The sequence below is a fragment of the Gymnoscopelus microlampas genome (assembly GCF_963454915.1).
Source record: "Gymnoscopelus microlampas genome assembly, chromosome: 16".
Taxonomy (NCBI): Eukaryota; Metazoa; Chordata; class Actinopteri; order Myctophiformes; family Myctophidae; genus Gymnoscopelus; species Gymnoscopelus microlampas.
In genome coordinates this window covers 23274424-23298459 of record NC_139953.1, presented here as the reverse complement: position 1 = coordinate 23298459, position 24036 = coordinate 23274424, and the positions used below count along the sequence as shown (strand labels likewise).

General features: G+C 45.4%; 1 protein-coding gene across 4 annotated transcripts in view; it reads left to right on the top strand.

Annotated features, from left to right (window-relative positions):
- Window positions 1-790: 790 nt before the first annotated feature.
- fndc1 (fibronectin type III domain containing 1) overlaps window positions 791-24036 on the top strand; it is a gene marked incomplete at its 5' end in the record, with an annotated part of 46086 nt that continues 22840 nt past the window's right edge. For 2 of the 4 annotated variants that reach the window (XM_084082480.1, XM_084082477.1), the window contains 15 exons: window positions 827-899; window positions 1346-1402; window positions 7288-7482; window positions 7731-7817; window positions 9427-9495; window positions 13797-14045; window positions 14393-14491; window positions 14676-14793; window positions 15252-15439; window positions 16309-16416; window positions 16860-17048; window positions 17466-20951; window positions 21137-21258; window positions 21975-22086; window positions 22789-23118. In XM_084082480.1, the coding sequence (XP_083938606.1) occupies window positions 827-899; window positions 1346-1402; window positions 7288-7482; window positions 7731-7817; window positions 9427-9495; window positions 13797-14045; window positions 14393-14491; window positions 14676-14793; window positions 15252-15439; window positions 16309-16416; window positions 16860-17048; window positions 17466-20951; window positions 21137-21258; window positions 21975-22086; window positions 22789-23118 (5482 nt within the window). Of the gene's footprint in view, window positions 900-1345; window positions 1403-7287; window positions 7483-7730; window positions 7818-9426; window positions 9496-13796; window positions 14046-14392; window positions 14492-14675; window positions 14794-15251; window positions 15440-16308; window positions 16417-16859; window positions 17049-17465; window positions 20952-21136; window positions 21259-21974; window positions 22087-22788; window positions 23119-24036 lie in introns of all 4 variants that reach the window. The other 2 variants (XM_084082478.1, XM_084082479.1) reach the window with 2 other exon arrangements.

The following is a 24036-nucleotide window of genomic DNA, read 5'->3' as shown; positions in this document are numbered from 1 at the left end:
TAGATCAATTTATATAAATCCCAGGTGAGTTATTTTTATTCACAGTGATCCAGACCAGTGTATCTTTAGCTGAACTAGCGAAGGGTAAGGGGAGCACTTGATTTCCTTACATACCTCGGCCGTGCAGGGCTTCTAAGCACCGCAAAGTAAAGACAGCAATCGCCCCCTATTCCCTCGTCAGCAGATCTTCTCGCCCTCGCAATGTCTCGGTCGCTTTGGTAGCTATGCCAACAGTTTACACGTGAAGTTCATAGACATAGATTTAAGCTTTAAAACATTATGAATTTCTATTGAATATCTTAGTTACCACCATGAGATTGACCTAACAGTTGAGTTTTGTTTCTCTATGTGTTTGTTTGGGAAAAGTTGACGTCTAAACACACAGCCTGGCTAAGAGTAAATAAACAGTGGCACTTCCTGGGTGGCCGGAAGTGGAACTACTTTCTAGTAGAAGTTGTACTTGTAGTGAATTATTAAAAACTGTTTTATTTGTTTGATTTTCATGTTGCCATATTTGTAACCGTTTTAGAAAAGCAATATTTTATAATGTCTGAGAGGGTCGTGCCTCACTACACCTCTCAGCCATTATAAAATACAAGGTAAACTGAGTCCTCCTGTGGCTTATTGCTTTATCAGGCAGGATACATAAAGCGTAGCTCCTTTCTTACCCAGGAGAGGGAGCCACATATGAGGGGAAACGGGCGCCAACGGTGTGTCCCTAAAGTTCCCAGCCCTCTCCTCCTCTTCCAGCCCTCTCCTCTCCTCTCCCACCCCTCATCAATCCGTCTGTTGCGTCGCACCATAGGAGCAGCGCACTATACACACTATGGCATACGCTGCAACCAGGACGCTCTTAGCTTTATTCGTCACCTTTTGCGCATCAGGGCGTGGATTGACGGGTAAGATCCTATGTTATCTCATTCATGATTTAACAGGTGCATGCCTCGCACTAATTTGTTCATCGGGACAACATTGTCACTGTTTGGAAGAGGAAGGTGTTTCCAGACACAGTTCGCTTTTCTAATAGGTGAAACTCGCTTAAAGGGATGTTTTGTGAAAGAAAATACATTTTATTTTGTTAAAAAAAAAATGCAGCAAAGTAAACTAGGGCTAGGTTTAGTTAGTCTGTTTCAACTTGCTGCTACTGTTATGTTTGTTATATTTGTCATGGGGACAACTCCACCAAACTCACCTGAATGCATACTCTGACAAACTGTATGAGTGTGTGTTTATGTTGTTAAGTAAAGTAGCCTATGCCTGCACGAGAGAGAAGAACCAGTTTGAATGAGCAATCATGACGAAGTTGTGCTGACATTGTGTCTTTTCACCCGTTACTTTATGGAAGGAAAATATGATGATCATTTCCTCGAAGCAGTCATGGAATATGCCGTTACATCATACAGTAGGCACATCATGAATTAATTCAGATTTCAGATATTACTATTACACCATAAGTTGTTTGATTTTGTGTCTGTTATGGCGACAAGAATTGTTACCTAGTCTAGCAGAGATTGGCAGGGTGTATGGTTACTCCCGAATCCCTCTTGAATAGTTCTGCTGATCCTTGTTTTTTTTATTGCATCTCAAGTATTGCGCGCTCCCGTGCGTAATTACGCATGGCAGGTGGCGTCGAAATAGTTGCATGCATCCAATTGTGTATTGTCCTGTTAACTAAACTTGCTTTGACGTTGATACAACTTGAAGCATTGTTGTTTTAAGAATGTAGAAGCGGAGTACATGAGGCTTCTTGACGTGTTAATAGTCCCATAAATTAATTTGACAAGACTGGACGTCTGAGTGGTAGCCTGCAGGCACTCAGTGTGTAGACTGTGACGTGTGTCATATTAAGCCTGTCTCAGCAGACTGATGTGTCAAATGGAGATAGCATCTTGAGCAGGCAGACTGAGGCTGTGCAATCCATAGTGCAGATGTTTTAACGGTTCCTTGAGCACCGTTTGTTAAATCGATTCTTCTGTTAAAGGAACTCCTGCACTCGAGACCGAAAAAAGAAAAAGAATTATGAGCTCAATGGCCACATTATAATTTCCTTCTCATTGGTCTCCCCACCTCCCTGGTTTAACTAGTCTGCTTTATGTTGTATTATTTTTTTCTCTCTCTCTCTCTCTCTCTCTCTCTCCTTTTTCAGTTAATCGATCTATATCCACATCGTCCTATCCCCCCATTCCTCACTTTCTCTTTCTCCCTCTTTAACCCTTTCACTTCTCTCTATTGTTAGTCCCTGGCTTATGATGTCATGGGTGTTTTCTGACAGTACTCAGCAGATGTTTGTTGTGGTTCTCTGTCTCGTTGAGGCAGCATGAGAACCCATTCACACCTGGGAGCAGCCTGGGACAATTCCATTCCTGTACTGCAAGCCAGTGGGCAGTACCTCTAGTCTGGAGTGGTTGTGGAAAGATGATGGAGTGTTAACTACTTTCTTTTCGTGCCAGTCTAGAGGGACTGCGTGCCACGGACAGTATTAGGGCCATCATGGGTATCTGGACACTGGTTGGAAGCAGGCTAAATAACAGACAAAAAGCATACTGTTTCTTCCACTGGACCACAATCCATCACTTGCTGGAATGTGAGACTGGAGAGAGAGGGTAACTGGTAGAGAGGAAAGAGGGAATCATGTCCTCGCAAGCCAGGCCAGGAATTTAATTTCTCTGCTCCACTTAATGAAGTGGAATTCTGATGGAGCAACGAATTAGATATATCTGATTCTGAGTGAGCTATGGAAATCAGGAATTGAATGTGAGTGTGAGAGAGAGTGAGTGAGAAAATGAGATGAATCAGAAAAAGTGAGTGAGAAAATGAGATGAATCAGAAAAAGTGATTTAAAGAGAGAGACTGAAAGAGAAAAAAGCTTACTGAAAAATGGCGCCAATTGCTAATATTTTCCACCGCACCAGGAATGTGAGCAGTATTTGATCACTTGACTTACGTAGGTCGAACCCAGGCTCGCCCACCTGCCACTCATCTGTCAAGACTGTAACTGCTGACTTATCTCATGCCATGATGTCATCTCTAGGCACCGTGCCAATCAGATAAACAGGTAGCACCTGGTTCATGAGCCCACCTGTCACAATACAGGGGCAGTCATAGTAGCAAGTTTGTTACACAGAGAAAATGGCATGACGCTATGTCCCAACATGTGGATGTTAAGGTCAAGTTCAGGCACACTGCATAATCCCAAGTGCTAATTTAACTATGATTTAAATTAAATTAGCACAGGATTTCACAGTGGGTTAATGTTTAGGAAAGGGAGTTGACATGAATCCCTGGACTGGCAAGTATAATATGGACAAAACGTGAATGACACATGCTCGCCCTTCAAACAACACCTACTGTACCTCTGAAAACACCATTGAGCAAGGCACTTTATCCCCAACTGTTCTAGTGCACATGGGCGAGCCGCACATAACAGTACTAATTTGTGGATGTCTGTGCACTCATGTAAAGCCTCCTCTGCCAACGTTATATCTAAGGTTAACCTCTTTCTAAGGGTTGAATTACAATAACATTAAACCGCTCTGACAGTCAGGTGATTAATGTGCTGGTGAAACTGACTGCAGTCAAAAGACCAGGTGGTCTCTGTCATATTGTAGCTTCAGTCTGGTCTGTTTGCTTTATGGTCTAGTTAGTTGAATACTGGTGAGGCATTATGGCATGTTAAGGTAAGACAATGTGGCACTGGTGGTCGGTGTGTTACCAGGGGCCACTAGAGTTCTACCTCTCCTGACAATATACAGTATGACACTGGGCTGGGCCCCTCAGCCAGACTAGTTAACTCAGTGCAAGGAACCCTCCCCCTCCCCCTTCACCACCCAGAAATGACCCCCCCCCCCCTCCCATCCCCAGGTTATTGATGCTTATGCAGAGGACAGCTATGAGGGGTTAATGGGAGATGCAAATGGAGGTGACTGAGGGGTCGGTGTCTGTGATTTTGTAGTAGGTGAGGTGAGAAGATGCACTTAAAAGCAGAGGAAGAGTGCAGGTGCACGAACAGAAGCACTTTCTCGAAGAATTTCACAAGAGGCATTCAACCCAGAGGCTCATATGCTCCATGTACCGTTTAACACATGCACATGCATGTCTGTGCGTGTGTGTGTGTGTGTGTGTGTGTGTGTGTGTGTGTGTGTGTGTGTGTGTGTGTGTGTGTGTGAGAGAGTGTGCGTGCGTGCGTGCGTGCGTGCGTGCGTGCGTGCAAGTAATAAAAGGGTGCTAAAAACATTTGTTTACACACACACGCACACACACACACACACACACACACACACACACACACACACACACACACACTTCCCTCAGTAAAGACACTGACATAATGACCCCTCAGGCCCTACCCTCATTCTTCACATAGTCAATCTTTTCCACTGTCAAACTCGATGTCTACATGTATAGTCTATCTGTCTACCAACCTGGGCCAACCTACCTACCTACCGACCTACCTACACCAGCGCCCAGGTGCAATAAATCTGTACAACTAAAAACATAAAAACACATTCAAAAGTAAGGTTCAGTATAGAAAATATTCTATTATTACCCTAGTTTCCCATGGCAACCCCTTTGAACTCAAGTCAAAGCCCCTAAATTATTATGTTGCGGCTGCTCAGTCGGTTAACTGCTTCACACAACAGTTTATTCTTGGATGGCGGCATTCTCGCATGTGCTGTGCTTTAAAAAGAGCCTTGATTTAATCAGAAACCTCTGCTTTGCACTCGGAACGTAAATCTCCCAAAAGGCCAAATCACAGATTGATGTCTGGACAGGCGAGCGGATCCATTCCTACGTAATACACGGCCTTATTGGAAACAGTGGTTGGAACTGAGTGAAGCGCGTCCAGGCTTGCATCAGAGCGGTCCGTCTCGAACAGCTGATGAAAACGACCCCCGCTGTAAGCCTCGATTAATGAGGAAATAATGAGACAGAGATAGTTTTTGTTTTCTGCTTTGATTGGAAAATACTCACACATTCCCATACACTATACACACACACACAGACACACACACACACACACACACACACAACCACACACACACACACAGACACAGTCTCCACGATAACATGGGTCTGTATCTCTGGGCTATGTGCCACCGTTGTGGTATCTTTCAGTGAGCAGGCACAGTGACGAGAAGAGCTTTCAGCGCATACTAAAACTGAAAGCTAAAGAGACACAACACTGCACGTCTCTAAGGAGCTGTAGTCCTGTAAACTTGAGGCTCAAATGGTTTGTGAACGTGGAAAGTAATAGAGGAGATCACAGCTGGGCTCACACCTGCAGACAACAAGAATTTAGAGTGATAAAGTGATTTTGTGGCCATGCTAAACCAAAACTACCGCTGTAAACTCTTGGAGAGCACAGAGAAGTGGTGTTGACTGTTTATGAGTTGGACATAACCCTGCAACAGTAGTAGTTAGTGATGTGACACCAGTGAATGACCAGAATGCCAACTATCTGCATCTTATGTTATTTCTTGTCTTATTTAACACCAGTTATTGTTGTAATTATAAGATGTTTAGTGGCATTTGATTAGCAAGGGGTAAGGTCAATGTACTATAGTTTTCAGGATTCAAATATTTTCCTCTCTTATTAGGAGTAGTTATTTATTCTGTCTGAATAAACTGAAGTGCTTATTTGCATTGAGTGAGTGATTGACTTCATGCAAGGTAAGGCAAGTGCACATTTCAACAAGGCAATGCAAAGTGCTTTACATAAAACATTAAGCATTAAGACACAGAAACAAGAATAAGAATACAATTACAGGTCAGCTGAAATAAAAAATAGCAGACGTGCAGTTTTCTGAGTCTGAGTCATACAAACTGATCGCTACTTCTCCACGTTTAGTTCTGATTCTGGGGACAGAAAGCAGACCTGTCCCAGATGACCTGAGAGGTCTGGATGGTCCATGATATAGCGCAGAATCGTAAATGTACTTTGGCCCATGCATGCATGCCTTGTAATCTATACAGGATTGTATTGGAATGACATTTTAAGTACCAATGTTCCCACCATTATCCTGATTTTGGACAAATGCTATTTGGCAAACTGTCATGAAGATTCAGCCAAGGTTTCAGTCTCTGTGCAAAACTCTCAAGCGTAAATCTGTTGTTTGTGTACATGATGGTCTAAACAGACTCATCCTGGGCATATTAGCAACACTGTAAACTCCTCAGTGTTTATTTCACTCTGAGAGTGTACTAATGTAACCAAATATCAGGTCCATTTAGTTACCTAGTGTACACCCTCTGAGTAACTAAATGGATACAATTACAGTAGGCTCATTAGTGCACCGCTGGGTCTTTCAATGGTCCCCACACACAAGCTATATTGGTATTGTTATGTTGATGTTTTAAAATGCTACTAAATGCTTTATCGCATTAGTGGAGTGTTATCAATGCCAGCCTGCTGGGGAATCTTGTCCTCACCACTACAGTGGGCCATAGTCCCTTGCACGCAACCCAAAGGAAGATGGAGCGTGTCTGTTAATACTCAGGAGGGTTTGTTGCTGTTTTGTTGCTTTGTTATGGATGAAGTTAGACAAGAGGGGGAAAGAGGAGTCCTTTTTTCCTGCGTTTTTACATGCAGAGTTGCAGACACATCCTCATTTGTTTACTATTATCAAGTTGTTCTGTAGTTTTCCGGGCAGCCTTACATGCAAGCTGAGACTTCATCCAAATCAGAATTAATGTAATTGCCAAGTACAATTACTGTAATCTACAGGGAAATATCTTGTGATATTGATGAAAACACATGTGAACAGCTTGCAGCTTATAGTGCATACTAACACATGGACAAGACCACACACACACACACACACACACACACACAGGAATAGTACATTTTTGACAGTGGCATATACATCGATATTAATCACACTCGAGTGATGAACCCTAGCATAAATCCCTATATTCTGCACATAATTTCAGGAGAACATACAGCAAAAATTGGCAAACCTTTGACGAAAATGCCAGAACAAGCTAGTGACGCACATGTGAGCTATGAGATTGTAGATCGGCTATATTTCCGATTTGACATTCAGTGAAGTACATAGGAGTTGAAGTGGTTAAACATTCATGCAGGCTTGTGTGCACAGAGACAGTGTAGGCCCAGTTAACGCCCTTATCTTTGGAGACACTTGTACGTCATCCCCTGTTGACAGAGCCGGTCAGAGATTTATTTCATTTGCCTGCCCATCTAAATTTTCAAACTCAATAATTAAGACAATTTAGAGTAAAATGGATGCAGCCCATTGGTATAAACACCCACATTTGTTTGTGTTGCAGCTGAAAAACCTTTGCGGCCGCGCAATGTGAAACTGACCTCCGTGGGCAAGGGCCTGAAGGTGAGCTGGGAGCCTCCCGTCCAGCTGGATGGAAGCCCTGTGGACGGCTACAGCATCGGCTACGGCAAGTCCATGAGGTCGCTGCGCATCATTAAAGTGGGCAAGGACAGCCGCTCCCAGCTACTGGAGGATGTAGGTAAGAGACAGGGGAAAGAAAACAGAGAGAATGTGTGAGAGAGAGACATGATTGTGAGCGGGAGGAAGGAGCGTGGAGGGTCTGCATTCATGTTGTGCGTTAAAAGAGTGAGCATGTATGTGTGAAAAGGCCCTGAGGAGATGCTGGTACGGTAGCAGGGCTGGACAAGAAAGTCATCCAGAGGAAGAGAAATGGAGGGAAAGGAGGAAAAAAAGAGGTTTGGCTTAAACTTCGGAGTGTGTTTTCAGAGCCCGGAGTTCTGCACTTTCTCAAGATGAGTGCCGAGAACGAGGAGGGGATGAGCAAGCCCGTGTACAGAGCAGAGACGCCTGGAGGTGAGGTGTGCGTGTGTGTGTGTGGGAGTGGGACACATTTTTATCTGCAACTGAGTTCATTATTGAGCGTTCTGTTGTGGTACATTTGCCAGCAATGGAGCGTTCTCAAGGCCATCATGTTGTGACTTGTCACTTTCAACCTGGTCCAGTAATTCAATGAGACCACGTCCCACAGCAGTGATTTCAGACTAAAGCCTGATTCATACGGAGTCGCACGACGGCATCGCACGCCAAAAATAGCCAACCTAGAAGGTCACAACACAGCGTGGATGCGACGCGTTGTGAGCGTAGGTCGCTATTTTTGGCGCATAAATTAGGCTTTAAAATCCGGGGACATTTATTTTGAGCTCTTTACAGCCTTTACTGGCAGTTCTTAATCTCACCTTGTAAAAACACAAGTCAAGGCCTTATGTTTCTATAAATGTACAGTTTGCAGTGTTGGAGGAGCACAGTCTGCATTTGTCATTATTCCATTTTCCTCTGTGCTTGGCATCATGGGGCCATACTTCATCAGCAGCTTTAAAGCCTGCAGCCAACCCTTGTTTTCCACATCCAAACCAAGCCCAGTTCCTTTAACCCCATCTCTTGTGTTGTGGTCACTCTGTGCGTGATTGAGTATTTGTTTGGTGGGTAAGTAGGGGTGTGACTGGTGTTGCAGCCTCTCACTGTCTTCCATCGTGTGTGTGTGTGTGCGTGCGTGTGTGCGTGCGTGCGCGCACGTCTGTGTGCATGTGCAATGTGTGTTTCTGTGCTGACAAATCCTCTCATTGCTCATTATCTTTGTAGGCCTATGTGTTTGCATTCATCTGTGTGTGTGTGTGTGTGTGTGTGTGTGTGTGTGTGTGTGTGTGTGTGTGTGTGTGTGTGTGTGTGTGTGTGTGTGTGTGTGTGTGTGTGTGTGTGTGTGTGTTGTGCACACAGTCCTGCAAGCATGTGTGTGTGTGTGTGTGTGCGTGTGCGTGTGCGTGTGCGTGTGTGTGTGTCTTGTTGTGTGCCTGCCGCCGGCGGGCGGCCCTAGCGTTTGTTCCAGCTCCTGCACAGTGTGTCATAAATCTGCGTTTCAGTGTTCCCGTTTCCCAACATTCCTTGCAGATCGATCTATGTTGTTCCCTCAGCAGCATGCGAGCAGCACCCGTCTCCATAAATAACACCCCGCTGCTTTCCTCCACATCATTAATTTGTCTGGCTAGTCTCTGCTAGAACAACATAGGGATAAAGATGACTTAAAAGCCCTGTTTTCATCGGTGGGGTGGTAAGGGGAGACAGAGAGAGTGACTGATCGAGAGAAAGAGACGAAGAAAAAGAGTGATGGATATTTAGAGAGAGAGCAAGTTATAGACTCCTTTCTCACAAATGATGGCCACATTTATAATTATAGATTCAAAATGCTATAACTGCAAATAAGATTAACACAGACAGATGCAACAACTCTTGTGTATGAAACATACAGGAAACATTTGCTTCTCTTAAATAGATTGTTTTGAAGCAAAACAATTTATTTTTGCGAGGGCCTATCTCGATTGTCCATCATTTTGTGCCAGCGGTCTCATTGCCTACCTGTTGTTGACACTGGTTGTTATTTAGAAAGGAAACGTGTGTCTTCCCCCAGGTCCTGAATTCGTTAAGCTGGACGGTTTTGCTGTAGTCGGTGGAGCACCTGTCAACTCCTCATCAGCAGGTAAAGCAGACCTCAACACAAACCCTAAACTAATATACCATTACATTCAACAGTTGGGAGTAATGCTTCCCAGCTTAAAGCTGCATGTACTCGTAACATTATAGTCAAGTGCCTGTGGAAATGATCTGCTGTCATCATACATGTAAGTGGACTCCCCTCATCTAATGTGATGATTAATCTCAATGCATCGTTTGGGGAAGCTTTGACACGAAATACTAAAATGTTCCACTATCGTGTGCCTTCTGTCATAGTAGGATAGCATGTTTAAATAGATACAGCATTTAATTCGCCTACTGTAAACTAGACCATACCCGGTCGGCGCAGCGCAGCCGTGGGGGGATATGCGCACATGATCTGGCAACCCGGGAGGCAGTTCGTCCCATAGCTGGGCAGCCCCGTAACCATGGCGACAGTGTTTGACAGAAAAACGCTAATAAGAAGCTGAGATTTGATGAAATTGAAAAACGGGCTTCACAGTTGTGTTCAGATGGTAATGGTCAATGGCTGTGTGCAAAATCAGAGCAATTGGTCCAGCCAGTGAGGAGAACCGGGTGTCTTCACCACCACTACAGAGGTTACTAGAATTATAGTAGGATAGATACAGTACGCTTAGAGGTATCCATTAATGCCAAGTATTTTTATGTCTAGTGTATGACTTTTGTTAGCCTGATCACGAAAGCCTGCCAAAAAAGAGAGCAAATGTTGACCAAAGGTGGGCATCAGTAGGGTTCATCATCTGCAATCTGCCCTTTGGATTTTGACATATCTTGTAAGGTATCTTGCGAAGATGACAGTTTGGCCTGAGGGTGGCACTTCGGGCTCACTCAAATAGGCAATCTGCCCATTCGATTCTGAGATAACTTGTGTGCAATTGGAAATGTTGGCCTAACGGTGGTGCTAAAGAAAAGACCACTATGGGGTCACCAAAATGGCCATCCTTTGGGGAGCATAAATGTGCTCAGCACTTTTCATGGCAATCTCCCCTTTTTGAGATATCTTATGTGCAGGTGGAAATCTTGCTCTAATGGTGCCAATACAGGACATACCATTAGGTCAACTAAATCAGTATGGGTCATTCTCTGGGGAGCATGAAGGTGCACAGCTAATTCCAAGGCAATCCAGTGGCCCAGCCAGTAGGTTTGAGATATCTTGTTTTGGAGTACAAAATGTGTGCCAGTGGGAGTTTTGGCCTAATGGTGGCTTGACACTAGAGAAAAGGCCACTAAGTCTCCAAAATCAGTATGTTGTTGTTGATATGTTGTTTGTGACCAAACCACCAAAGTGGTGAACAAGTGGACAGATGGGCCGACATCGCCACAAAAAAATGGGCCCCTCGCCTCTGAGTCTCAGCCAGTCGTTGAGGTGGGTCTCCACCGGAGCAGCCGGTATGTGTCTCTGGCCATCTGCCTCGTAGCACCTCGGACCATCGAAGTTCCAGGAAAGACAGCAGTGGTTTGGCAGTGGCAGGACTCCGGGAGCCACTGCTTTAGTGGTCCGCGGTGTAGAGACCCTGGGCCAAACTATGCACATGACACGTTTTCCAGAGAGAAAGAGAAATGAGAAAATAAGGTGCAAGAGAACCTGGCTGATTTGAACCAAATGGGGAGTACATCCATCTTTCATCAGCAGCTTGTTCCTGGGGAGACGGTAGAAAACAGACAGAACTCATTAAAACAAACCACACACTTCCCAGCATCTCTTGTTCTACGTTTTTTTTTAGCTTGGGCAGATACAGGCTTTATGAATAACATTCAAAGAACCTATCACTGATCTGCAGCTTGCATACGTGTACTGTATCTGTTCCTGAGACATGTTTGAACCTTGACCTTGACCTTTCCAACCCAAAACGTAATACTCTGTTTGGGGCACGCTACTGATCACTCCCATTCCCCCATGTATCAAGAAAATCTGGGTGTCTGTTCTCCAGTTAGTTTGTTCAAAGACAGACACACAGACAGGGAAGATTACAATACCATGCCACACACACACATTGCCGTGGACAGGCTAATAAGGCAGGTTTAGTTAGCTACACTGAGTTTCCACCAGACATGGGTCGGTGTTAAATATTCATGACACGATTAGTCAAAGATAGCCAGCAGCATTATTATCAAAACAAGCTGGAAAAGGCTTTTTCACACAGTATTTCGTCACAGTATATTTGGTTTCATCTGGTTTAAATCTTCTATTAAAATCTTATTTTTATTACCTCTGACAACTGAATTGGACAGGGGTTGTTATGTCTTCACCCCATTCTGTTTGTTTGTCTGTTAGCAAAATAACGCAAGAATGGATGGCCAGCTTTTTCATGAAACTTGGAGGGAATGATCTGTAGGCTGTCCTGAAGAGATTATTAATTGAGAGACTTGAAGATGAGATTTGATATGTTGGATTCCTCATGCAAAATTAGATCAAGTGATGTAACCTTTTGATGTCCATGACTATGCTGTGCCATGTCATTATTCCGACGGCCTGTTGGTCCGACTGGCCCCATTATAACTATCCATAACCCTAACCTCACACTAACCTAACAGGATCAAATGATGTCTTTAATGCACAAATCTAAGTCAAGGTCAAAATCTAGAATAGATGGGTGGAATTTCATGACATTTCGTGGGAATGATCAGTAGGTCTCTCCGAAGAGTTGATCCACTTTTGGGTCAAAAAGGTCAAAGGACAAAGTCACAGTCAAGGTCGAGGGCAAAATTACATAATTACTAATATGGAAGGTGAAATTGGCATATCTTGACTGTTGTATAATGGTGGGAGGTATGCACTCAACTGAGTGTTCCAGTAGTTTTTGTGTAGTTTAAGCCCTTATGTTTGAACCCGGTGTTTCAAGTTCACCATAGCAGGAAAAAATAAAGAAAACTACTGTACCATTACTATTTTACAGTAAAACCCTTTGCTGGCACACTGCTAGTAGAAAGACGGGCTAGTAGAGAGACAGATGGTGGAGTTAAAGGCAAAGATGTGAACACAGGAGAAGCTGAAAGGAAACCTCAGATCTGGAGACAGACGGAGAAGAGACGGAGAAGCTGGCACATCACCCAGCAAAATCATCAATGAAAGTAGCTAACCTGTGACCTATCAAACCATCCCCTTAAGATCCAGTGGGAAAAATAAACCACTCAGCTGTGCTGGCAGAGGGAGAGAGAGGAAGTGTGTGTGTGTGTGTGTGTGTGTGTGTGTGTGTGTGTGTGTGTGTGTGTGTGTGTGTGTGTGTGTGTGTGTGTGTGTGTGTGTGTGTGTGTGTGTGTGTGTGTGTGTGTGTGTGTGTGTGTGTGTGTGTGTGTGTGTGTGTGTGTGTGTGTCACACACACGGACAGACAATGAGACAGAGAGACAGCTCCAGGTTCTACCAACACAAAAATAATATCTGTCTCCTTCTCTTCTGTTTTCTTAAATCCCCTTCAAGGCAAACATGCCTTCCAGCTCCTGTTGATTAAATATACCCCCCCCCCCCCCATGTATTAAAAACGTCAGTCTCTTTCAAATCTTCCTTAATATACAGCCATGTAAGTAATCAATCACAGCAGTGTTTTCCACCACAAACAGCTCTGGGCAGAGTGCAAAGGCCCCCAAAACAACATTTAGACCATGCGGTACTAAAATTCTCACTCTCTCTAAAACCAAAAACGAACTAAATTGGTTAGGCGGTTTGGCAGCAGGATGGGAGACTCTGATTCACTGCATGTTGACCTTACTGACCCTTTCACTTCAGCCACATCCATTTACTTAAGTGAGCCGACTTGCTTAAGCTGTGTGTACAGTCAGCCTGATGGGAAACCAGGCAGATCCCTCTCATCTGACAGTGATTATGAGAAAGGAACAGAGAGGAAAGAGGAGGAGGGGCCGAGGTGTTTTTCATATGTTGTCAATGCTATCGCTCAGCGCGGCCGCCAGAGCGACGACGGATGAGGGGCGAATGTCTGGCTGTCTGTGTCTGCATCCAAGATGGAGTCCCACTGAGGAGACATTCCAACAGGAAGCAGGGGAATAGCAGAATTAGGAGCGTATGACAGTGGGACGCCATCCCATCGTGTGTCGTGATTGTGACAGGGGGCCATGTTTTCAATTATTACTGGGTGAATGAGATGTGGGGTTATGTGTTTATCGGTAGATGGCTGAGTTTCGCACAATGGGGACTGTCACTGATGTATTTGTTTTCCATAGTAATATTCAGTCTCAATAGTGCCCCTGTCTGCAAGACACGATTACAAATCACAAATCTCAGACGATCTATGACGTTTAGCTTCAGTGCTCTCTGAATTTTCCTCTCTGTCTCCTCCATCTGCCAACAGTGTCGACCCGGTCCAGAGCAGCAGCACCCAGAGCTGAGCCTCCTGTGCAGGCTGTCGCCACCGTGGACAGAAACAAACAGCCCTCAGGTGTGTCTGTTGCCAGGACACACAGAAGGCCCCCGCAGTCTTCCTCGGGCCCTCGGCAACCAGAGAGAGCTCTGGCAGGAACCCCGCTAGTGGACAGGAGGCCCCAACGCTACACCAAGCCTCAGTCTGACCAGAGGAACCGCAACTCAGCCTCTCAACTAGGTGAGAGGCCCCCGCAACGCACTCTATTTTTGGAGAAATATCATTGACTGCTACAAAAGTTATAGCCTATATAACAAGTCATGAGTCTCAGAGTTAAATTAACATTGTACTGTGTACAATTGTGACTGTGTACAATTGTGATCAAAACAATCTTGAAATGTTGTTTGATTTACCAAAAGTTAGATTGACCAATAAATGTTGTTTGTGTATCACCACTATTGTCTGTTGTGTTACCAATAGTGTCCATTTCACTAGTGTCCATTATGTTACTGCTAGTGTCCATTGTGTTGCCACTAGTGTCCATAGTGTAAACCCGGGCCATGCCTGGTATCCCTTTCTGTTCATAGCATCTGAGTCCGTTCATGTGGTGTCACTGCAGGCACAGAGAGCACTGGGCCGGAGCGCACCCGCCAACAGAGCCGCCATAACCAAAAAAGCTACACCAGGTACAAATGTGCAGCACCAATGCAATTTGAGCCAAATAATAACCAAGTATCATGGTCAATATCTTTACTTAATGTTAATCTGTGTGTGTGTGTGTGTGTGTGTGTGTGTGTGTGTGTGTGTGTGTGTGTGTGTGTGTGTGTGTGTGTGTGTGTGTGTGTGTGTGCGTGTGCGTGTGTGTTCCAGAGCCTGAGGAGTATGAGGCCAAGGACATCAGTGTGCGGGTCATGTCCCCTCAGTCTGTTCTCATCTCTTGGGTTGATCCCGCTGTTGAGATGGGGAAGGTCACCGCAGGAACATCCAGGTAGGACTCTGTGAAGAAAGAAGGAGAGAGAGCATGTGTGCATGCATACAGTACTGCACAAAAGACCACTTCACCTATTTTCAACCTATCTTCATATACAGTAATTGGTCCTCACTAATGCTCACTATAAGATGGCGCCATTTCTGTCTACTCGCTCTGTGTCTCAGGAGGGCTGTGGACAGTTCCGAAACTTGCCTACTAGTGACATAATCGGTAGGCAGGTTTGGTTATTTCAAACAAGATCACACCGCGTCGTCATGTGACCTGCTGTGAGCTTGTATTCTCACAATTTGTGCAAATCTTTTTTTTATGTGCTAAATTTCAATGCAGCAATGCATTGATATTAAAAAGACCACTGCTCCCCCCATGTTCGGATGGCCATCTGTCCTCCTCTTTATCTTCTGAAGAGATAAAAGGTTCCCTTGCTTGAACTTCAACTGCATTATCCCCTCATCCAGATCCTACACAGTGAAGTACAGAGAGAAGGGGGAGTCAGCACGCTGGGAATACAAGGAGAGCACCCAGAGAAGAGTACTTATAGACACTCTGTCAGCAGACGGCATGTACGAATTCTCGCTCAGAATCTCGCAGGGAGACAAGCATGGCAAGTGGACTGTCTCAGTCTTCCAGAGGACCCCCGAAGCAGGTAGGCCTCTGCCTGAAGATGTGCAGACCTTATTTTGTTTTGGCAGTGCAGTAATTATTGTAATAAAGTGACAATTCATCTAAAAAACAACCATCATATTACTTTAGATAATATCATTATTAAAAAGAGAGTGAACTGTGTTTAGGAAAGATAATCTTCAGGACCACAATGGGAACAAGTCCCTTTTTTGTGTTATCCTTTTAGCCTAAATGTCTTTCTGTACTCTGTGCTGTTCACATTTCTGACTAAGAAAGTATTCAATCAATCAATCAAAAACCCTGCTGCACAGGAATTTAAAGGCTGGGTTCTATAACCGAGTCAAGCCCAAGTCATCTGAAGTCATGGTTCTGGACATTATCTTTACTCATGATTTTTTGATTGTCCCATAATTCACTCACTCTGTCTCTCTCTGACTCTGATTGTTTCCCGATCTCTGTGTTTTTCTATTTAAATATTATACGTTTTTGCTTATTACCTCATGTCACACCTTGACACATTTGACATCTAGCCCTCATTCTTGAGAGGTGATACTGGCATTTGGCCTGGGTTCTGACATGAATGTTGCATTTCATACTGACTCATGGGCCCTCCTGAGCACAGGTTCATTGGGATGTCAGCATTTACTGCCTGGCTCAATGCTCAGATCTCCATCTGCAGTTCCGTAGATGATCTCCAGGGAGAATGGAAACGTATAGCGTCAGTTTTCCCCTACAGTTTTAAGTCTACTGGCAGGGACCTCGTCACTGTGTTACAAGCTTAGGTAGCTCTTTCCTTATTCTGTTCCGTTTCTTTTTGCTGCTTCTGTTCTTCATGTCCCACTGGTGCCCTGCCGTCTTTCCATTCATTATTACCTCTCCTCCACTTGCTAGCACCTGCCGGTCCGCCAGAGAACTTTGAGGTCAAGCCCCTGAGAGGGAAGGGAACTGCTGTCACGGCAACCTGGGACCCACCCGAGGAGCCCAACGGGAGGATACGAGGTCAGACATGGAGTTTAGAACCCTATATACCAAACTATTAATGGCCAAATGGAATTACTATAGGAATGTCTTAAGGCAGCAGTGGCCTAAGGTTGTGGCTGAAAGATTCCTGGTTTGATCCCACGGACTGGCAGGAACGTTATGCCCTCCAAGTGAAACTCTTGACTGTCAGGTGAAAACAAACAGCTGCTGACTCCATGTGTATCAGAGGAGATATGTGGTTGTCTACACCCTCCCCAGGCCAACAGTAAGGGATACACATGGGGGGAATTGGCATAATGACTAAATTGGGGAAAAAGACCACAGAAGTATTCACTTCAAGTACAAATACAAAAATAGCCGAAATCGGAGCTACTGTATGAGGTTTTCCTTCCAGTATAAATACTGACTGATAGTCTCTCCTCATTTTCAGTTAAGTGATTTATACTCTCCTTCCACAATAGAGTACATCATGTCTTACGCTCCTGCTATGAAGCCCTTTGGGATGAAAAGTGTGACGTATCGTGGCAGCACTACCACAGCCACCATCGACGGTCTCACGCCTGGGGACCGCTACATCTTTAAGATCAGAGCCACCAACAGGAAAGGACAGGGACCGCAGAGCAAAGCCTTCACTGTTGTCATGCCAGGTAGTAGTACTTTTGTGTGTGCGTTTGTGGGCGGGCATTTACTATGTGTGTAGTTTTAAGAATTTACCCTTTTCATACAACAGCCACTTTGATATCCAGCCAGTCGGACAATTTTCGGAATGTTTCCGCCTACTCTCTCTCAGTGTTTCCTGTCTCTCTCCCTGTCAGTAAAGGCTGAAAGAATGGCCAAAAATATCTCTAAAAAAAACAATTGTAGGTGTGTTTTATTATGGTATTACTGTGTGCCAACATGAACTGTATAGGTGATTTTCATGCTGGCACACAGTAACACCTAATTGAAACACACACACAATTAATGTTATTACCATCAGGTGAGTTTACCCATCAAAATATCCGCTCTGGGTCTATTAAAGCAAGTTAAACATTTCCATCATGTTAACATAATTTCTCTCTTGCCAGCCAGCAGTGCTGCCTCGTCTTCCTCGAAAAACCTGGACAGACGGCGGACAAGCCACATCCCATCCAAGCAGGATAGTCATGACGAGGAAACTGACCTCCAGTCAACGGAGGTGACAGAAGAACCGACCACACCCACTCAGACAACCCAGGCTCCGCCTACCAACAGGCGGACACGGCCACTCACGGCCACTCAGACGCGCTCCTATCACAGCATCTTCTCCTCGGTGAGGGGCTCGGTCAGGAACGGGGTGAACAGTGGCACCTCGTCCAGAGGGAGAGAAGAAGAAAGAGAAGAAAAGGACGAACAAGTGGAGGAGAAGAGTCCCACTACACCACCACCAGTGAAAGACGAGACGGATGATGAAGCTGTGGAGGAGCAGAAACCCCCAGATAACGATGTTGTTCAGGAGCCGCCAACTCCTGAAACCCCTAGCCTCAAAGCTGTGACTCCTTCCCCCACTAAACGAGCCCCTAAGCCCCCCAAACCACCCAGAAGACCCGTCAAGATCAGGGTCCATCAGAAACCAGGATCTTCAGGATCTTCTTCATCTTCCACCTCCTCTTCATCTTCTCCCTCTTCCTCTCTCCCTGACTCCTCACGTACTCAGGAGTCAGCAGCAACTAGAAAGGACCACACGGCTCTCAATTACCCAGAGAGTAAAGATGCTTATGCCCAGCCCAGCGTAATAAACACTAAACCCTCTACTCCTGCTCCAAAGCACGCCACCTCACAGCCCCAGACAGATGCACCATCTGCGGGTAGAGGTTCCGCGACAGGTGGGCGCTCCAGTGGGTCTGGGTTTGGATCAAGGTTCGGTTCTGGCCGTAGGCATCCTGGAGTTCTGTCAAGAGGGAATCCTACCCGGGTTTTGAACGGTTACAAACCCTCAACTGCCAGCTCTCAGGCCAGTTTACCAACCAGATCTCAGAACCAAGCCGCATCAAACTCGCACCAGTCAACCCCGTTGCAGTCCACTTTGCCAAGTGGGTCTCAGAACCACGAGTCATCAAACACGTACAATTCAGCAGCATCTGAGTCCGCTTCACGAACCGGGTCACAAAGCCACGCAACTCCAAACACGTATAATCGAGATGCATCTGGGTCAGCTTCACGAACCGGGTCAGAGAGCCACGCAACTCCAAACACGTATAATCCAGATGCATCTGGGTCAGCTTCACGAACCGGGTCAGAGGGCCACGCAACCCCAAACACGTATAATCCAGATGCATCTGGGTCAGCTTCACGAACCGGGTCAGAGGGCCACACAACTCCAAACACGTATAATCCAGATGCATCTGGGTCAGCTTCACGAACCGGGTCACAAAGCCACTCAACATCAAACACATACAATCCAGATGCATCTGGGTCAGCTTCACGAACCGGGTCACAAAGCCACGCAACTCCAAACACGTATAATCCAGATGCATCTGGGTCAGCTTCACGAACCGGGTCACAGAGCCACGCAACTCCAAACAGGTATAATCCAGCTACATCTGGGTCAGCTTCACGAACCGGGTCAGAGGGCCACGCAACTCCAAACACGTATAATCCAGATGCATCTGGGTCAGCTTCACGAACCGGGTCACAAAGCCACTCAACATCAAACACATACAATCCAGATGCATCTGGGTCAGCTTCACGAACCGGGTCACAGAGCCACGCAACTCCAAACAGGTATAATCCAGCTACATCTGGTTCAGCTTCACGAACCGGGTCACAAAGCCACTCAACATCAAACACATACAATCCAGATGCATCTGGGTCAGCTTCACGAACCGGGTCACAAAGCCACGCAACTCCAAACACGTATAATCCAGATGCATCTGGGTCAGCTTCACGAACCGGGTCACAGAGTCGCGCAACATCAAACATGCATAATCCAGCTGCATCTGGGTCAGCTTCACGGACTGGGTCACAGAGCCACGCAACTTCAAACATGCATAATCCAGCAGCATCTGGGTCAGCTTCACGGACTGGGTCACAGAGCCGCACAACATCAAACACTCACAATTCTAGACCACACAGCCCATCGACCTCACATACACGATATCCACCCACCGACTCATTCACATCACAGAGCGGGACACAGAATCCCACAGCCTCAGACGCACACAACTCAGGCAGCTCTCAGTCCTCTTCACACAGAGGATCTCACAACCCTGCAACTTCACGTAACACACAGCACACTTCTCATGCACCAACTCAGCAAGACACAATGTATAGGGAGGGAAATGACCACAGCAAGCACCACACAGAAACAGAGGAGGTCACTGAAGATGGAACCTCGAACGCCCGATCCACCACATCATCTAATACACACACACAACCCGCGGAGGAGGAGAAGAGAGAGGAAGAAGGAAGGAGGGGAGACAGTTCTGAAAAGCCTCTCTCTTCTCCTTCGAGAACTCAACTTTCAATTGCTCAGAGATTCCCTTCACTCGCCATGCGTTACCCAGGTAGGTTTGGTTCTGGGTCGAGGGTCGGCAGGGTCGACGGTCGACAGGACGGTGGGGTTGAGGGTCGACAGGACGGTAGGGTCCCCTGGAACAGAGCATCTTCCTCCGTGGGTGCAGGCCGGCCCATTTTGAGGGGCACTCCCACAAGGGTCTCGGGGGCGGCAGGTGCTGCAGGCGTGCCAACAATCCAGGAGACAAGTGACGATGGAAAGACGCCTTCCTCCTTTGACCCGATAAAGAATGCGATGGGGACAGGGTCACTTAAACCATCTTCGACCAATAGGAACACAATGCATGGTGGATCTAGGCAACCTACCCGCTCTTCTTCTCCCTCATCATCTTCAAACTCCAATTCCCATGCATCCTCTATTGGACACAGAGACTCCAGGGAGCCCATTTATACAGGAACGTCTAACGATAATATTGATGATAACGGTAATAATGATCATGACGAGGATTATCTCGATGAAGGGAGTAAAGAAATCTATGAGAAAAATGATAAAGTGTCAGACCCCACAGTGGCCCCCAAAAGGACAGCTTTAACATTAAATGACCCTGACAGAACCTTGGAGAGCAACGAGAGCGAGGATACAGGAGAGATTTCACCTAGGACCAGGACTGGGTCATTTTCCGCCCTCCCACCATTTCAGAGACGTCCCGCTCTAGGACCCAATGGAAGGGTACGCTCTCCTCTGCTGGCAAACAGGCAGTTGGGGGGCCAGAGGTTCCCCCTCAAAGTGCAACCAGCGCAGAACACCAGGTTAGGGTCTTCCACATCAGATTCCTCTGCATCATCATCGGCCTCCTCTTCTTCATCCTCAAGAGGCCGGGGCTCAGATCATAGGGTTGGCAGTGGTACGAGTGCTGATCCGACAGACGGATCATCTGGAGAGACCTCCCTTTCATCATCATCATCATCATCATCATCATCCAGGGATAGCACTGGGGGCCAGGGTACAAGGACCCGTTACCCTGGCCAGAGAGGGAAGCCCACCAACGGTGGTGGACTCAAACCTGCCTATGGAAATGGTAATACATGTTTTGTGTTTTGTGTGCGTCCTATTGTACTCCAGTGTCAACTAGCTGGTCAGTGTTGTTTAAAACAAAACATAAGATAAAGGATACATTATGATCTGTTATTGTAGCACCTTAATTTGTAGGTGTATCAAATATATTTTAACTTTAACTTTAACTGAAACCTTCCAATCATTAAGGTAAAAACGGTCGTCCCAACCTGACGACCACACACGACAAGACACAAGAGTCCTCCTCATCCAATGACAACAGCAAAGCCAATGGTCGCAGGTTCATTACTGGCCCTGATGGGAAAAAATGGGTTTGTATTTATTTATATTTAATCAAACGTGATGAGAAATATGCAATGATATAGCACTTTGCTGAGACTTATTGTTGGATATTATGATTCATTCCTGTTGAGCCAAGAACCAATTGGAATGCATGTTACTGCCCTTTTAAACAAACAATTGATTGATTAATTGTATTTGATAAATTATAGTGCAATATACACAGTATTGCAATACACACAATCTATCACTTAATCTATCAGGACAATTAAGTCACATTACTTATTTCCAGAGCGGTCTTGTAAACTTGGCTTGAAGGCAGTCAGGAGTAGGGGGTAGCATGTAAGCTACTCATAGCACATTATAAAATCAAAAAACAAATATTCCAGAGATTACACATTGTAAAAAACAATTTATGCCTTCTCTGGTATTGTACTCAGGAGACATTTTTTTTCTTAAAACTACTCACAGTATGAACAGATCCGAGTATGAATGTGTTGTTCACAGCATAAGATGAAATATTGTACAATGGTTTATTACTCGATGCTTCCAATTATCTCTTAATTCTTCCAGTATGGCATTTTAACGCTGCAAATAAATTGCTCTGTTCATCTGCCTGTTGAAGTATTTATACGCCACAAGAGTATGACTTCACTAAGTCTCTGTTGTTGTAACGAGACTTCCATTCAGATGTTAGCTCTCAGAATTGACTTGGAGAACCGATTGTGTTCATTTCCGGACTGTCCAGGTGGTGGACTTGGACCGGGGGGTTCTGATGAATGAGGAGGGGAGGATTCTTCAGGACTCTGAGGGAAACCCCAGAAGAGTGGTGCTTGGAGAGGATGGACGCACCATCTTTGGTGAGACACTCTTGGATATTAAGGTCAATGACCTACAGCAGTTCTCACTTAAAGGATGAGGGGGCTTCAGTTGTAGAAATACATATGTTTAACTGATGTCTCACAGAAAACAAGGGGAAAAACAATGTAACCCATTATATGTTCATTATTTAGATCAAGGGTCTTCAACAGGGGGAGTTACTACAGTGTGGCCACCAAATCTTTGTGTGATAGGAACTTTCTTTTTTTACATTAACCGCTTCAACCTAAGCATCACTATTTTGAGGGGAACATTAACCGAAAATAGCCGATCTACAAGCTCACAACGCCTTGGCTATTTTCGGCAAAGAGGTTTGGTGTATAAGGAAAATAGAGCAGACCAAGTACAGAGGTCAAGTATTGAGGGTTTAAGCGGTTAAATGTCTGAAAATACACATTAACATGAATCCAACCAACATATTAATAGGGAAGATAATGTGTAAACAAATAAACAAAAAACAACATCTATGAAAAAGTTTAATGTAGTGGTCCCTGCTTCTGCTCTCTCTCAGCTAAGGGGTCCATGGCCTGAAAAACATTGAAGACCCCTGATTTAGACTTTTTGGTTTGGTAAAAGGTGCCAGTACCGTTGTTTAGTATCTACAATGTGATTCAACATGCTGTTGACAGTCAGCCTCATTAAATTCCTACCCTTTTCATTCTTCTTTACCAATCCACCCCCAGACAACCAGGGCAGTCCACTGGTGAACCAGGAAGGCATGGCTCTTTTCGGTAATGGCCGGGACGGCCGACCAGTAGTCAATCCCAAAGACAAGCACCTCACTGTAGGTGGTAAACCGATCGTTGGGCTGGACCGGCCTAATCTCAGGACCACCACCACCACCACCACTACCACAACTGAACCCACCACAATACCTGCCACCACAGAGTGGAGCTCAGAGGAGTCCACTCTAGAGCCTTTTCCAACCTGTCCACCAGGTACCTACTCTAAGACGGATGAAGATGGGTACCCAGTACTGGATCCAGATGGTATTCTGGACTGTTATCCTGAAGGTGAGTCTTTGTGAAAAAAGAAAATAACTGAAAACAATTGTCCATATTAACACAGCAGCCATTTTGCTCATCAGGTGGGGTTGGTCCCCATCCAAACCCACCAAAGTAAGTAAGTAATAAAAATGGCCTTAATATACGCGTTAGCGATACAAATAACTAGCATATCTACAGTGGTTGGAAGTTGTAACCCTACTCTTCCAGAAACATTTCACCTTGGTCAGTGACATTTGGACTACATGTAGTTGAAAATGTCAAAATAATAAATAAGTGATACATTATTTGAAGCAGGCGTCGCACCGGATTGGACATACGTTGGACAACGTACGTATTGCAGGATTAACAATTCCAAAATTCAGTATTTGGTTTGAGGTCTACAATAGTAGAGGCAAATAATGTATGACTTCACTACATCTCTCATGTATTGTTTGTCAAAGCCATCCCATCTAAGGCCTGAAGTGTTTCCTGTCTGTGCCCACAGAGTCCTATAACAGTGTGTGTTCTGGTCAGAGCGTGTGTAGACGTGTGTGTCTATGTGAGACCACTGTAACCACATGTGAGACTCCACATCTGGAGCCTGCCTGTGGTCAGACTAATACTGGTTTAAAAACACTCCCTGGACCGTCAGTCACACACTGCCGTTAGCGTTACCACACTCTAGACCCTAGGCATGGACACGCACGCACGCGCACACGCGCAACACACGCAACACACGCAACACACGCACACCGCACCTTATAGGTAACAAAATCAAAGGCATAAAATAAGGTTAATATACAGTATAATCAAATACATTTGAAGTATAACAGATTTGATATATACACACACACACACACACACGCACGCACGCACGCACGCACGCACGCACGCACGCACGCACGCACGCACGCACGTAGATAGATACATAGATAGATAGAACAG